Source organism: Phyllosticta citribraziliensis (assembly GCF_038025025.1).
Source record: "Phyllosticta citribraziliensis strain CPC 17464 chromosome Unknown J3D65scaffold_12, whole genome shotgun sequence".
Classification (NCBI taxonomy): domain Eukaryota; kingdom Fungi; phylum Ascomycota; class Dothideomycetes; order Botryosphaeriales; family Phyllostictaceae; genus Phyllosticta; species Phyllosticta citribraziliensis.
Window position 1 is genome coordinate 1,343,982 of NW_027117349.1, and position 13,364 is coordinate 1,357,345.

At 57.5% G+C, this 13,364-nt stretch overlaps 3 protein-coding genes across 3 annotated transcripts; 1 reads left to right on the forward strand and 2 right to left on the reverse strand.

Annotated features, from left to right (window-relative positions):
- The first annotated feature begins 301 nt into the window (after positions 1-301).
- J3D65DRAFT_127452 (SNF2 family DNA-dependent ATPase domain-containing protein) lies at positions 302-6,877 on the forward strand. Its single transcript, XM_066793860.1, has 4 exons — positions 302-793; positions 895-912; positions 975-6,407; positions 6,518-6,877. The coding sequence occupies exons 1-4, from the start codon at positions 783-785 to the stop codon at positions 6,852-6,854; spliced, it is 5,799 nt and encodes a 1,932-aa protein (XP_066651571.1). The 5' UTR covers positions 302-782; the 3' UTR covers positions 6,855-6,877.
- A 1,165-nt stretch (positions 6,878-8,042) lies between these two features.
- On the reverse strand, positions 8,043-10,064 carry J3D65DRAFT_127676 (uncharacterized protein). The gene is made up of 3 exons (XM_066793862.1): positions 9,815-10,064; positions 9,459-9,727; positions 8,043-9,405 (listed from the first exon to the last, which is right to left on the reverse strand). Exons 1-3 carry the CDS (start codon positions 9,880-9,882, stop codon positions 8,252-8,254), a joined length of 1,491 nt encoding a protein of 496 aa, XP_066651572.1. The 5' UTR covers positions 9,883-10,064; the 3' UTR covers positions 8,043-8,251.
- Positions 10,065-11,219: 1,155 nt separating this feature from the next.
- Positions 11,220-13,001, reverse strand: J3D65DRAFT_560042 (putative transcriptional regulator Cwf13/SkiP; the record flags this gene model as incomplete). The annotated part of the gene is made up of 2 exons (XM_066797445.1): positions 11,220-11,381; positions 11,439-13,001. 2 exons carry the CDS (start codon positions 12,999-13,001, stop codon positions 11,220-11,222), a joined length of 1,725 nt encoding a protein of 574 aa, XP_066651573.1.
- Positions 13,002-13,364: the final 363 nt, after the last annotated feature.

The window sequence follows — 13,364 nt, forward strand, 5'->3', positions numbered from 1 at the left end:
GGCTGGCGGGCTGGCGGGCTGGCGGGCTGGCGGGCTGGCTGGATGGGCTGGGCGGGCGGGCGGGATGGCGGAGACTGGCGCAAGGTAGTTCTCTTGGTGCGTTTGTAGAAGACTGGAGTGAGAGAACGGAACGGAGGTCGACGATGACGACGGGGTTTTGGAACTGAGACGCGAGGGTGTATTGTGTCGTGCGCGCGTGCAGGGTAAAGGTTGATGGCGGTCGCGGGCGGCACTTGGCGAGGAAGAGGTCGGCGTGCGGGTGGGGAGGAGTTGAGCTGAGCCGCGGGCGAGAGAGGGCGAGTTGATGGCGATGATGACGAGGAGAAAAAAGGCCTGTCAGTGATGATGGGGTGAGTGTGAGTGTCCGGTGGGCGTGGTGGTGAGGGCAAAAACTCGAGGGAAGCTCATTTTGCGCGGCGGCTAGGGCCAAAGGGGCAGGCGGTGAGGCTAGCCTCCGCCCGGAACGGCTGCCACCTGCGGGCGTGAATCGAGACGTATAAGACTGCGCACCGCGCGCACGTCAAGCGCCAATGTGACCAACGCCCCCATCACCAATCCGCCGCCCGAGCCCGTTCCCCGTTTGCCCGCCAACCTAACATCCATCTGCCACCACCACCACCACCCTGGCCCGTACCTTTTTCTTCTCTGCCAACCTCTGCGCCCCTCGGCTCCCGGCCTCGGCCCTCGTTGCCTGCGAGCATGCGACTGTGATGATACCTTTCCGACCACCCGCCTCTCTCGTCGCATCCTGAAGCTGATCGCCGCGGTCACGACTTTTTGACATGGCGTCGCGGTAAGTTGCTGCCAGCCAATCACGCGATCCCATTGATCGCTGGCAGGGCCCCGAGGCCCCCCAACCGTCGATCTCGCCCGCTGACTGTCTTGTTTTTACAGCCTGGACCGCTTAGTCACGTAAGTCTTCGTCGCTCCTGTCGCGACACCACAACAACACCGCGACTGACCTCCCCATCCAGCCTCCTCGAGACCGGGAGCACCCAGCTCATCCGCAACACCGCCGCCCAGCAACTTGCCGACATCCAAAAAACTCACCCCGAAGAACTCTTCAACCTCTTAACCCGCGTTATTCCCTACTTGCGCTCTAAGTCATGGGACACGCGAACCGCCGCCGCCAAGGCCATCGGTGGCATTGTCGAAAACGCTCAAAAATTTGACCCCAACGCCGAAGATGATTTAATCAAGTCCGAATCCAACGGCCACTCGAATGGCGCCGTCAAAAAGGAGGAATCCGTCGAATTGCCTCCCCTGCCCGAGGACCAGCTTTCCCTGGAGACGCTCGACATTGCACTGATCCTCAAAAATGGCAAGCACTTGCTCGGCAGCGCGGGCAAGGAGTACGACTTTAAGCTTGCAGCCATGGACCCCGCCGAACGCCTGGCCTACCAAAAGAGAAGTCTCAAGGCCCGCCTGGGCATCGGAGGCGAGTATTTTGAAGAGGACCTGGTTACCCAAGACGACATTGCCCCCGCTGCATCCAGAGGAAGCATGCCCCCACCGACTCCTGGCATGCAAAAAATCGACACCAAGGTCCCGCGCACCAACAGCGTGTCATCTCCGCCTCCGCAGTCGGCAACCTCTCCAAACGAGCAGCACATGCCCCAAACGCCCGTCGACGAAAATGGCCATCAGCTCAGCAAACGGCAGCTCAATGCGCTGAAGCGCAAGAACAAGCAGCACCTCAAGGGACAGGCTAGCAAAGTCCGCATCATTGACATTGCAAATCGCAGGCCCAGCCACGACCACAACGAAACCCCGGCTGAACCTGTGGCCGTCAAATCCGAAGTTAAGAGCGAGGATGGCGACAGCAAGGTGCAGGACTACTTTTCTTTGGAGCGCGCCGGCGACGACGATGACAGTAGAGTTGTCTCCGAGTTCAAAGGCGCACCAATACCCGAAAAGCCCGTGATCCAGTCCGAGGCCGAAGAGGAGGGCGTGGAGTGGCCGTACGAGCGGCTGTGCGAAATCCTGACGGTCGATCTCTTTGATCCCAACTGGGAAATTCGGCATGGCGCCGCTATGGGGCTGCGAGAAGTCGTCCGTGTGCACGGTGCGGGTGCTGGCCGCCGACGAGGCAGGAGCAGAGCGCTCAACGACCTGCAGAATCAAAGGTGGTTGAATGACATGTCATGTCGCATATGCTGCGTCTTTATGCTAGACCGGTTTGGCGACTACATATCAGATAATGTCGTTGCGCCCATCCGAGAGACTGCTGGTCAGACCCTCGGTGCAGTACTACAATTCCTTTCACCAGAACTCGTCCGCGCCGTCTACACGGTCCTCTACCGCTTGGTGATGCAAGATGAGTTTAACGAAAAGCGCGTCTGGCAGGCCTGCCACGGAGGCATGATTGGCATGAGATATCTCGTCGCCGTCCGGAACGATCTACTCTTGACAGACTCCTCCCTCATGGACGGCGTCCTCAACGCTGTCATGCGCGGACTCGGCGACTTTGACGACGACGTGCGGGCCGTCAGCGCCGCCACCCTGATACCCGTGGCCAAGGAGTTTGTAAATCTCCGGCCTGCCGCCCTCAACAGCCTGATTGGAATCGTGTGGGATTGTCTGTCTAACCTCAGCGACGACCTGAGCGCTAGTACCGGTTCAGTCATGGATCTGCTGGCCAAGCTGTGCAGCTTCAACGAAGTCCTGGACGCCATGAAGCTGAATGCCGCCAACGACCCGGAGCAGTCGTTTACGCAGCTCGTCCCTCGCCTCTTCCCTTTTCTCCGCCACACCATTACCAGCGTGCGGTCTGCCGTGCTCCGCGCGCTCCTCACTTTTCTCGACATTGAAGGCGACGGGACCAAAGGATGGGTCAATGGCAAGGCGCTCCGCTTGGTCTATCAAAACCTGCTCGTGGAGCGCAACGAGGGTGTTTTGAGGCTCTCGCTGCAAGTTTGGAACAGACTTGTCGACGCGCTCTGTGCGCAGAGTGCAGACATGTTTGCCACTGAGTTCCAACCACATCTCGACCCGCTCGTTGCACTGACGGTACATCCCGTTGGTGTGTCCCGCCATCCGATCCCCATGGATACCACCCTCTTCATCAGACCCTCGGGTCAGTCATATGCTCCGACATCGCACGCCACAAAGCGCGTATCTCCAGCTTCGGCGCCTGCCGAGCCAGCGACGAAAAAACGGCGGAAGGTGGAGAAGCAAAAGGAAAAGGAGCCGCCGCCTCCTTCGGCCCACAACATCGATGCTCCCATGATGGAGGGAGATGTCGACCTCGTTGGAGTCGAGACGATTATCCGCTCAAAGATTCTCGCCGCCCAAGCGCTGGGCAAGGCCATAGCGTCGTGGCCACACTCGTCGCGCCAGGGCGTGTTTGGTCCTCGGCTCTTGTCCCAATTGCAATCGCCCTTTTCCTCCACGCAGCTCACGACGTGCATGATTGCCGAAGAGTTTGCACGGTCTTCCAAGGGCCAACAAGACGACTTGGCCAAGGAATCTGTCAAGATTCTGCGCACCATGGTCGAAGACGAGCGGCCCGGCTGCTACGGCGATCTCACCAGCTACCTCACAATCGTGCGCGCTCAATGCCAGTCCCTCCTCAACTCGTTCCGCGATTTGGGCCACATTTCTTCTTCGAAACTGCCGAACCTGGCGGTGGTGGTGCAGGGCGAGCCAGACGCGAGTCAGTTCGCCTTTGGCATTGCCGACGGCGAGAAGATTGTCGGATCCGAATTCGAGAAGCTTAGGAAGGCTCTCACTCCGGCCAGCCGCGTTGCAGCGCTCCAGCCACTGCTTGCCGCCCAAACCGACGTGCGAGCTGCCATTGACGAGGCAAAGTCTGTCAAGCAGGAGAGGGATGTCCGCATCAAGGCCGCCGCAGCAGGTGCTGTTGTTGCGTTCCGCGAAATCCCCAAGAAGCCGGCTTTGACGATTAAGGGCCTCATGGACTCGGTCAAGAATGAGGAAAACCTAGATCTCCAGAGACGCTCGGCGGCCGCTGTTGCAATTCTCGTCGAGCATGTCGCAACGCATGGCAAGCGCGTCGTCGTGGAAAAGGTTGTCGGTAACTTGGTCAAGTTTTGTTGCATGGAGACTGCAGAGACGCCCGAATTCCACCCCAACGCCGATGTCGAGGTCGGCATTCTGTCGCTCAAGAAGGAGGAGGATGTTCGAGACCACCCCGACGCCGCGAAGTTCGAAAGGGAAGCCAAGGCCGCTCGCATCACTAGGCGTGGTGCCAAAGAGGCGCTGGAGCAGATGGTCGTCAATTTTGGCGGCGAGCTGTTTGAAAAGATTCCCATTCTCCGCACGCTCATCGAGGAACCGATTCAACGCGCTTTCGCCAGCGACGAGCTCCCTGCTGATATCAAGGATCCAGACAGCTCTTTTGGACAGGAGGTCGTCGATGGCCTCTCAACATTGCGGGCCCTGGTTGGAAGATTCCACCCCAACCTCCACGCCTTTGTCCTCGAATTGTTGCCGCTCATTGCTAGGGCGCTGCAGTCAAGACTTTCCGTCCTGCGCTATGCTGCGGCAAAGTGCTTTGCCACAATCTGTAGCGTTATGACTGTCCAGGGCATCACGATGCTGGTCGAAAAGGTCATGCCGGCCATCAGCAACCCGGTTGACGTCCACTGTCGCCAGGGGGCCATTGAGTGCATCTATCACCTGATCCATGTAATGGAGGACGGTATCCTTCCCTATGTCATCTTCCTCATCGTCCCCGTTTTGGGCCGCATGAGCGACTCGGACAACGACGTCCGTCTCATTGCCACCACCACCTTTGCCACTTTGGTCAAGCTTGTTCCTCTCGAAGCAGGTATCCCGGATCCGCCAGGGCTTTCGGAAGAGCTGCTGCGCGGCCGAGACCGCGAGCGCAAGTTCATTGCGCAAATGCTCGACGCCAAAAAGGTGGAGCCGTTTGAGATTCCCGTCGCGATCAAGGCGGAACTCCGCTCGTACCAGCAAGAGGGCGTCAACTGGCTCGCCTTCCTCAACCGCTACCACCTCCACGGCATCCTCTGCGATGACATGGGTCTGGGCAAGACGCTGCAGACGATTTGCATCGTCGCGAGCGACCACCATAACCGCGCCGAAGAATTCAAGAAGACGGGCTCTCCCGACGTGCGGCGCCTGCCTTCTCTCATCGTCTGCCCGCCTACGCTCTCGGGTCACTGGCAGCAGGAGATTCGCTCGTATGCGCCGTTTCTCAAGCCCGTGGCGTATGTTGGTCCTCCATCTGAGCGTGCGCGTGTGCGTCCGGAGCTGGATAACGCAGACATTGTCATTACCTCGTACGACATTTGCCGCAACGACATTGACATCCTTACCCCCCTCAACTGGAACTACTGTGTGCTTGACGAAGGCCACCTCATCAAGAACAGCAGAACCAAAACTACCCAGGCCGTCAAGCGCCTCCATTCCAACCACCGGCTCATCCTCACTGGTACCCCCATCCAGAACAACGTCTTGGAGCTCTGGTCCTTGTTCGACTTTCTCATGCCCGGCTTCCTGGGCTCGGAGAAGGTGTTTCAAGACCGATTCGCCAAGCCCATTGCTGCATCGCGCTTTTCCAAGTCGTCGTCAAGGGAGCAGGAAGCAGGTGCGCTTGCTATTGAGGCGCTGCACAAGCAAGTCCTGCCGTTCTTGCTGCGCCGTCTCAAGGAAGAGGTGCTTGACGACCTGCCGCCCAAGATTCTGCAAAACTACTACTGCGACCTGTCAGACCTGCAGCGCCGGCTCTTTGACGACTTCACACGCAAAGAGGCTAAGACCCTCGCGGAGAAGGCATCGTCAGAGGACAAGGAGAGCAAGCAGCACATCTTCCAGGCGCTGCAGTACATGCGCAAGCTGTGCAACAGCCCGGCCCTCGTCATGAAGCCCGAGCACAAGCAGTACCAGGACATCCAATCGCACCTGGCCAAGACCGGCTCGACGCTCCGCGACGCCACGCACGCCCCCAAGCTGACGGCCCTGCGCGACCTGCTGCTGGACTGCGGCATCGGAACGCAGCCCTCCGAGTCGTCATCCGGCGGCGACGTGCCAGCCGCCTCGGAGGCCGTCAGCCCGCACCGGGCGCTCGTCTTCTGCCAGATGAAGGAGATGCTGGACATGGTGCAAGACACGGTGCTCAAGAAGATGCTGCCGTCGGTGCAGTTCATGCGGCTGGACGGCGGGGTCGAGGCGTCGCGGCGGCAGGAGATTGTCAACAAGTTCAACAGCGACCCCAGCTACGACGTGCTGCTGCTGACGACGAGCGTCGGCGGGCTCGGGCTCAACCTGACGGGCGCCGACACGGTCATCTTCGTCGAGCACGACTGGAATCCGCAGAAGGACATGCAGGCCATGGATCGCGCGCATCGCATTGGGCAGAAGAAGGTCGTCAATGTCTATCGCATCGTTACGCGGGGGACGCTGGAGGAGAAGATTTTGAAGTATGTCATCATCCCCTGGTCTTCCTTGCCTTTTCCTCTTCATTTCTCCCCTTGCTACTAACAACGCGTTGGTATTGGAACACATTGCTAACATACCACCCCCACCACAGCCTCCAACGCTTCAAAATCGACGTGGCCAGCACCGTCGTCAACCAGCAAAACGCCGGCCTCGGCACCATGGAAACAGACCAAATCCTCGACCTCTTCAACCTGTCGGCCGACGGCGCCGACGACCCGCTCGGCGCCCCTGGCGGTGCTTCATCAGCTGGCGCTCCTGGTGGCGCTGGCCAGCACGACATTTCGGAGGAAGACGCCGTCGATGCCACGGGCGAGGTGCGCGAGAAGGGCAAGAAGGGCTTCTTGGATGAGCTGGGCGAGCTGTGGGATGAGCGGCAGTATCAGGAGGAGTTTGATTTGGACAACTTTTTGGCGACGATGAAGAATTGATGATGGGGTGGTGGGTGGGTGGGAAGAAGAGGGGGTGGGGAGAGGCGTCAAAGGGACAATCAAAAAGGAAGGATCGAAGGGAATCTGGGTTGGTTGCGTTGATTGGTTGGGTGCATTGCATTTGCATGCTTGACGGAATGCTTGCTTCTATGCGTAGGGCCTAGCCTGCCTGCCTGCCTGCACGAACAGGACAGGTCAGAGCTATACAAAAGGAAAGGAAAGGACGTAGCTGCTGCTGCTGCTGCTGCTGAAGAAGAAGGAAAAGGGCGGGAAAAGGAGGTGCTGGTAGTTCTGGATGAACAGCAGAGTGCAGTGCAGTGTATTAAGCCAAGAGTCGAATTGAATTCAATCATAAGATCAATTGCTTCCTTCTTTGGGTCGTCGGTCTCTTCTCTGGTCTACCGTCGTCGTTGTCGTCGTCGAAGTGGAAGAAGTCTTGTCATCGTACGGATGCCTGTTTGTCCCACAGGCAGCATGGGACGGGTCTGTGTATTTGTCTGTAATCTGTATGGTCCTATATATTTAATGTCTATTTCGTACTATGTGCATATCGATCTATCTATCTACAAAAGACCATCGGGGACAGACGATAGAGACAGCTGCTGCGCCTGGCTGCCTGCCTGCCTGCGCCTAGATTGTAGAGCCGCGCCGCAAATGCAATGCAATGTCGCTCCGTGGTAATATCCAGCTCCAAATCCAAACTCGAAATTCCAATTCCAAACTCCCAGCCATGCCACGCCACTCCAGCCCTTCATCGACATCCACATCTCACTACATCCCCCACCCCGATCCAGCCCTCTCTAGTGCTGGCCCCCCATCAACCCACTCTTCTCCTCCGCCGCAACCCTCTCATACACGACCGCACCCCCATTCCCACCCCCATAAACCCCGCCATCAGCAACGAGCCCCGTATCGCCACAAAACTGCACCTTATACCGCTTGACCAACTTATCCTTCTCATCAGCAGCGCCCTTGCCATGCAGCTGCGGCAGGCGACCGGCGGCACCGCCCGCCGCGCCCGCGGCCACCAGGCAGACGGGGTTGAGCGGGTCCCAGGCCGTGGCGTGGCGGCTGTCGGCGCGCAGGCCCTCGAGGCAGTACCAGGCGGCGGCGGCCAGGACGAACGTGAGCAGCGGCAGCAGCGTGGCGATGGACGTGGGCGAGCCGGACCAGCCGAGGCGCCAGGCGCTGAGGGAGCCCGGGATGGCGGCGCGCGTCAGGGCGTGCGCGCCGAGGTCGCGGTAGCGGATGCGCGCCATGGTGCCCTGGTACTCGAAGACGCCGCGGAGGGCGTCTTCGAAGATGGGGATGATGTTGGACGCGTCGACGGTGAGGCTGGCGGCCGTTCCGCTGACCGAGAGGACGGCGTCGAGGAAGGCGTTGCCCTGCTGCCGGCGTTAGTATGCCGTGTCATGACTGTGGAGGGATGGGATGAGCTCGCCATGCACGCGCTGGCTGCTGTGGAGATGGGGCTGGGGTGTACGCACCGTGCTTGTGTAGGGGTCTATGAGGGCGTGGAGGATAGATTCTAGAATCTCAGGCGGGACCTTCGACGAAGAGCCCTCCAGTGGCCGCACCGAATCGACCTTGATCATACCCCCGTAATTCATGTACGTGACGTTGTTGGTCGTCAAGTACGGGTTGATTGTGCATGTCATGTTGCCAAAGACGTCTGTATAGGTGCCGAAAGATCGCAGGTACAAGGTCCATTTCTGCGCGGCGGCATCGTCCCCCATGCAAATGTAGACACCCATGCTGGCGTTTTGGGGCGTCACAAACGTGTCGTTCTCTCTCAGAGGGTTTACGCACTCGGTCGTGTCGTAGGTGAATGTGTACAAGCCCATTGTTTGGTCATCGTATCCATTTGAGACACTCGTCGGTTCCTCGTCACTGCGAGAGATGGGGCTTTCTTGTCCGGTGGTATTTTTGCATGATATGTCGACGGAGAAACCCTGCTGCTCAAGCGTGTAGTTGTAGCTCAGGGAGGCGTAATGGTCCGAAAGCAGCGTGTAGCTCAAGGAGGCGTGATCATCCGAGAACGGCGCGTAGTCCACGTCGTCCACGAAGGCCAAGATTCCGAGTCTACCAATAGGCAGCACCCCCCCTGTTGAGCCGTCAAACACGGTGTCGGCCACTCGGGTGTACGTGACGTATGTGTTGTTCTTATTTTCCAAGAGTGAGGTGCTCAAGGCGCTCACCATTCCGGAAGTCATGAATGCAACTTGATCGACCGCCCAAGCACACGAGGTATAGAAGACAGACCCGGGCAGAGTGGGATTAGGGTTCGTGTATTCCCACCAACCACACGTAGTCAAGTCGTCATTGTTTTCCTTGACTTTGTTCTCCTTGTACCACTCTGCAAATTGGTCCGTCTGCACGTGTATCTCGGATCCAGCGAGTGCAACGCTTTGAATGATGGGCTTTGGGGTCAACAGCGTCGTGTATGCCGAAGTCAGAGAAGATGCCGTGATCCACATGGCCAATGAGAACAGGGCAAGGTATGGGCTCTTGACATCCAGAAAGAGTTTGTGGTAAGACAATTTACTCCAACCTGCAAATTGTCAATTCGTTGTATCCTCAGGGTCCAAGGCTGGATGTACTCACCCTCGATGGTAGCCAGGCTCGTACTCGCCTGGATCTTTTGCTTGACCATCAAGTGCAGTAGTTTGTCGAGCAGGAAGAGCGTTATGTATGCAAGCACAGACCCAATGAGTGTCAAGATGAAAGTCTTTTCTTTGGTATGGTTCTCGACCCAAAGACCAGCGGAGACTGGTAGAGCAAATGGCTCCCTAGCACCGCAAGCCCAAAAAGCAATGGCCAGTAGAACGAGGGTCACCAGGCTGCCAGAGTAGAGAATGTATTTTGGAAAAAGCCTAAAATCTGGTCAGTCCAATGGTCCAACGATGGGCAGACCAGGAACGCCTTTGTTAAGAAGTAAATAGAAAGAGGTTTAGACGTACCTGATGCGTTCATTTCCGGACGCATGGTGAGCCGGAGAGGCCATGTAGGGAACTTGGAACGGACTCATTGGGCTTTCTGAAGTGAAGATCTGGCTATTCTCAGGCCCGGGTCACGATCGGATCTTTATAGATGTGCGTTGATTGAGGGCGGCGGCAGGCTCTGCCGCAACCAGCATCCAGTTGCTGAAACGGAGGATCCCATCAGATTCATCAGCCACCACCACCGACACCAGATGTCCGACATCGTGAAGGCCAAGAGATAATACAATGCGATTCTAGCAGGCGATGTGGACCAATCACAGCAGCCAGCGAAACTTCAGGGTCCGGAGAGGTTGGTGGCTTCCACTCAGCTGAACGCCACGCCAAGACAGGCGGTCTTCTCAGGGAATACTAGGAAAAGCGCGTCCGCTCCTAGGGCGATTTTAGCTAGACATGGCCGGTAACCTAGGAGAGTTCGTGATCCTGAAACCGAGGAAAGCTCTGAGGAAGTCGGTGCGGTGGGTCGCAGTGAGTTCAAGCATCGGTTCATGCCGCCCAGAGCAGACCGTGAGCGGGCAGGGCAAGCCAGAAGAGCCACGCATTCTGTTAGCACGTTTTGGCAGACGACAGGCCGTTGAAAGTCTTCCCGTTCCGAGATGTTTCTCTCCTTGGCAGTCTTGGTATCTCATCCAATCCATTGTGGCTGTTGCTGCTCGGCCAGTGTTGTTCTTGTTAGCTGTGTACGCTGCTCTTGTTGTTTCGACAAACGGCTCACTGCTGGCGGGTGGTGTCGATGTCATTGTTGAAGTTAACATTGCAAGGTGGGCATGTTGTGTTGGAGTGAGAAGAAGGAAGGGAAGAGCAGGCGGTCGAAAGTTCTGCCGGAAGGTGCGCACGCCTTGGTTGGCAGATCCCTGGTGTGTCAGCCTGTGGCACGCCGTTTTTTTTTGTTGCAAATTATTGGACTGTCAGAGTAGGAGCAAGGCTTATTGCCGCAACTCGTCGCATTAAAAACGAGTACCGACAGCGAAAAGGAGAGCATTTGCACGTTTTTGACGGCGAAATGGATCCTGAGCATTTCAGCTGCCTGTTGCATGATCCAGAGGCCTTCAGGTTCCTCAGAAGGTAGTAACCGGAGGCGTTCAAGAAGGCCGTGGTCGTATGCGCCATGAATTTGTACCAAGCTCTGGGCCAAGGAGACATGGACACCACGCCAAGCTGAGTGATGGGCGACAGCCAAAGCAACGATGCATCCAGTTCAACGGCAGCACTAGTTGACACTCATTAGACTTGGAATGATCGCTGTGAATTATTTTGTACAAACCAACGCCCTCCATTGAGTGACTGACCAAGCCCAATGCTTCACTACACTGCTCCTGGTATCTTGAATGCTGCTGAAAATGCTTCTGATTTTTTGAGACACTCCTTAGTCATCGTCCACTCTCGCACGTTTGGAAGATCGTCCATCAGGTTCGGCTCCGTGACGCTTGCTCGAGCCGGCGGCACCGCTTGTAGCCTCCGAAATCATTTGACTGATGTTGAAGGGATCATCGGTATCCTTTTCAAACTGCACCGGGCCCTCGCGTTCCTTGGATGTGTTAGTCTTGCGCGGTAGAATGGTGAAAAACGGATCGACATGACTTACATCTGCCGTTTCTGTGCCCTTGAAGCCCTCCTTTGCCTTGCCCAAGACCTCGTATCGACTCGTCTTGGTGATTCGATCGTACGTCTCGCCTCCATCATCCTCGTCATCGTCTTGATTCACCTTTGGTCGGTAGATGCTGTTGATGGCGTCCTGTGCTGCAAACAGCGGTTTGTCATAGGCCTGGTCCTCGTTGAAGCCAGTGTCGAAGCCGCTTGTCTGGTTGAACAGACGCGAGTCGTACATGGTTTCCGCGGACTGCGATGGCTTTGCGATACCAAGAGCAATCTTTTCCGAAATATCGCGATTCTGCTCGCGCGCCATCATCTGGATACGGCGCTCCGTGCCCATGCGCGACTGGCGCAGTTGGCGTTCTGCATCTCTTCGCCTTTCCCGACGCATGGCCTCGCGCTCCTTGGCTGCCTCCTCGTCTTCGATTCCTTCCGAGTGGGAAGAGTATTCTGAGGGAGATCTGCTCCTCGATCTGGATGGTGCGCGACCTCCGGAGCCCCTGCGCCCACCGCTGGCTTGCTCGCGAGCCTTCATGGCCAGCTGCCTCAAATGCTCCTCCTTTTGCAGTTTTTCTTTTTCGGCCAACTTCTGCTGCATCATCGCACGCTGCTTGACCTCCTCTCTGGCATGGCGATCGGCGGTAAAGAGAGCCTCGGCGAATTGTGCAAACTTGTCGTTGATGGTCACATCTTGCAGGCCACGCCCATCGGCTGCAAGGCGCTTGTCGAGAGGGACAGTATAACCCTTGGGATTCTTCCAGTTTGAGACGGGCGGGGGGATTTTCCAGGCCTCTTGGTCCTCGGCAGTCAGCTTTCGCGGCGGCGAATGCATGACGGGCGGAGGAGGGCTCGGGGGTCCTCGCGGAATTTTCTTGTGCTTGAACTTGGGCGGCTCCATGGGATCCTGTTGCCTGTCCACAATCTTGATGATTCGATCTTGCTTCTGCGTGTGGTCTCCCATCTGATTCGCAGGCGTGTAGCGCACGTAGGTAGGAGCTTTGCGAGTGGTGCCCTGGACAGTCTTTGGTTTTTGTGCTGCTACAGCGCCTGACACCAGCTTTGCGAGGGCGTCCTCCGTCTTCTTCTTGGTTTCGGCGACTTGTTCTTCGGACGGCCGCTCCAACGAGAGCTCACCCATGTCGGCCCTCTGGCGGAGAGGGATGAGGTCTTTGAAAGATGCTTGGACGATTCTGTTTTCGCTGTGACCCCTCCTTGCGATTGCGTCGTATTTGACCTTGCCTTCGGCGTTGACCTGGATAGCGAGGGCGTTGGAGCTGCCGCCGGTCTTGCGGCCCATGTCCAGCGGGTATTGAGCGACGGGAATCTCCGGAAAAGCGCCTCCATCGCCATAGTCTTCTTGTGAGCGTGGGCGCCATCCAGTGCGTTGGCCGTAAGGCGGAGGGCCAGTTTTCCTCAGGACGACCTGGGAGTTGTCGAGCTCGGCAGGGCCGACGACGCGTGGGCCGCGGGGCTGGGCGTGAGCTGGGAGCTCCTCATCATGACCGGTGTACTTGGGTTTTGGAAGGGCGCGCGAGATTGAAAGACCGGTAGACATGGTGTCGGGGTGAGGATAGATGAGGTTGTCTGATACGGGGACCGACGTCCAGTGTTGGAGATGGAGTCGAGGCGACGGGCAAAAAGCTGCGTCCGTGCGCGCCAAGAAGCACGCCAGGCACCAAGGCTGCAATGATGCCAGGTACAGTGAGTGCAGTACTGTCGTCTGTCTGTCTGTCTGTCGATGCACTTGGAAATTAAACACACGAGACAGGCTGTACGATGTGATTGCGTGCGGCTGCTCGAATATCTCTAGCGAAAACTTTCGTATCGACTGTGGTTTGGACCAGTCTCTCCGGACCAAGCAGTGCAATTCGCGATATTTGGCGAGATTGACATGAGCAAACGAGGATTTGACAGTCGA

Coding starts and splice junctions, on each gene's coding strand:
- J3D65DRAFT_127452 (XM_066793860.1), top strand. Junction 6,408..6,517: donor CTGGAGGAGAAGATTTTGAA/GTATGTCATCAT, acceptor CCCCCACCACAG/CCTCCAACGCTTCAAAATCG.
- J3D65DRAFT_127676 (XM_066793862.1), bottom strand. CDS start 9,882: ATGAGTCCGTTCCAAGTTCCCTACATGGCCTCTCCGGCTCACCATGCG. Junction 9,728..9,814: donor TCCGGAAATGAACGCATCAG/GTACGTCTAAAC, acceptor ACCAGATTTTAG/GCTTTTTCCAAAATACATTC. Junction 9,406..9,458: donor GAGCCTGGCTACCATCGAGG/GTGAGTACATCC, acceptor GACAATTTGCAG/GTTGGAGTAAATTGTCTTAC.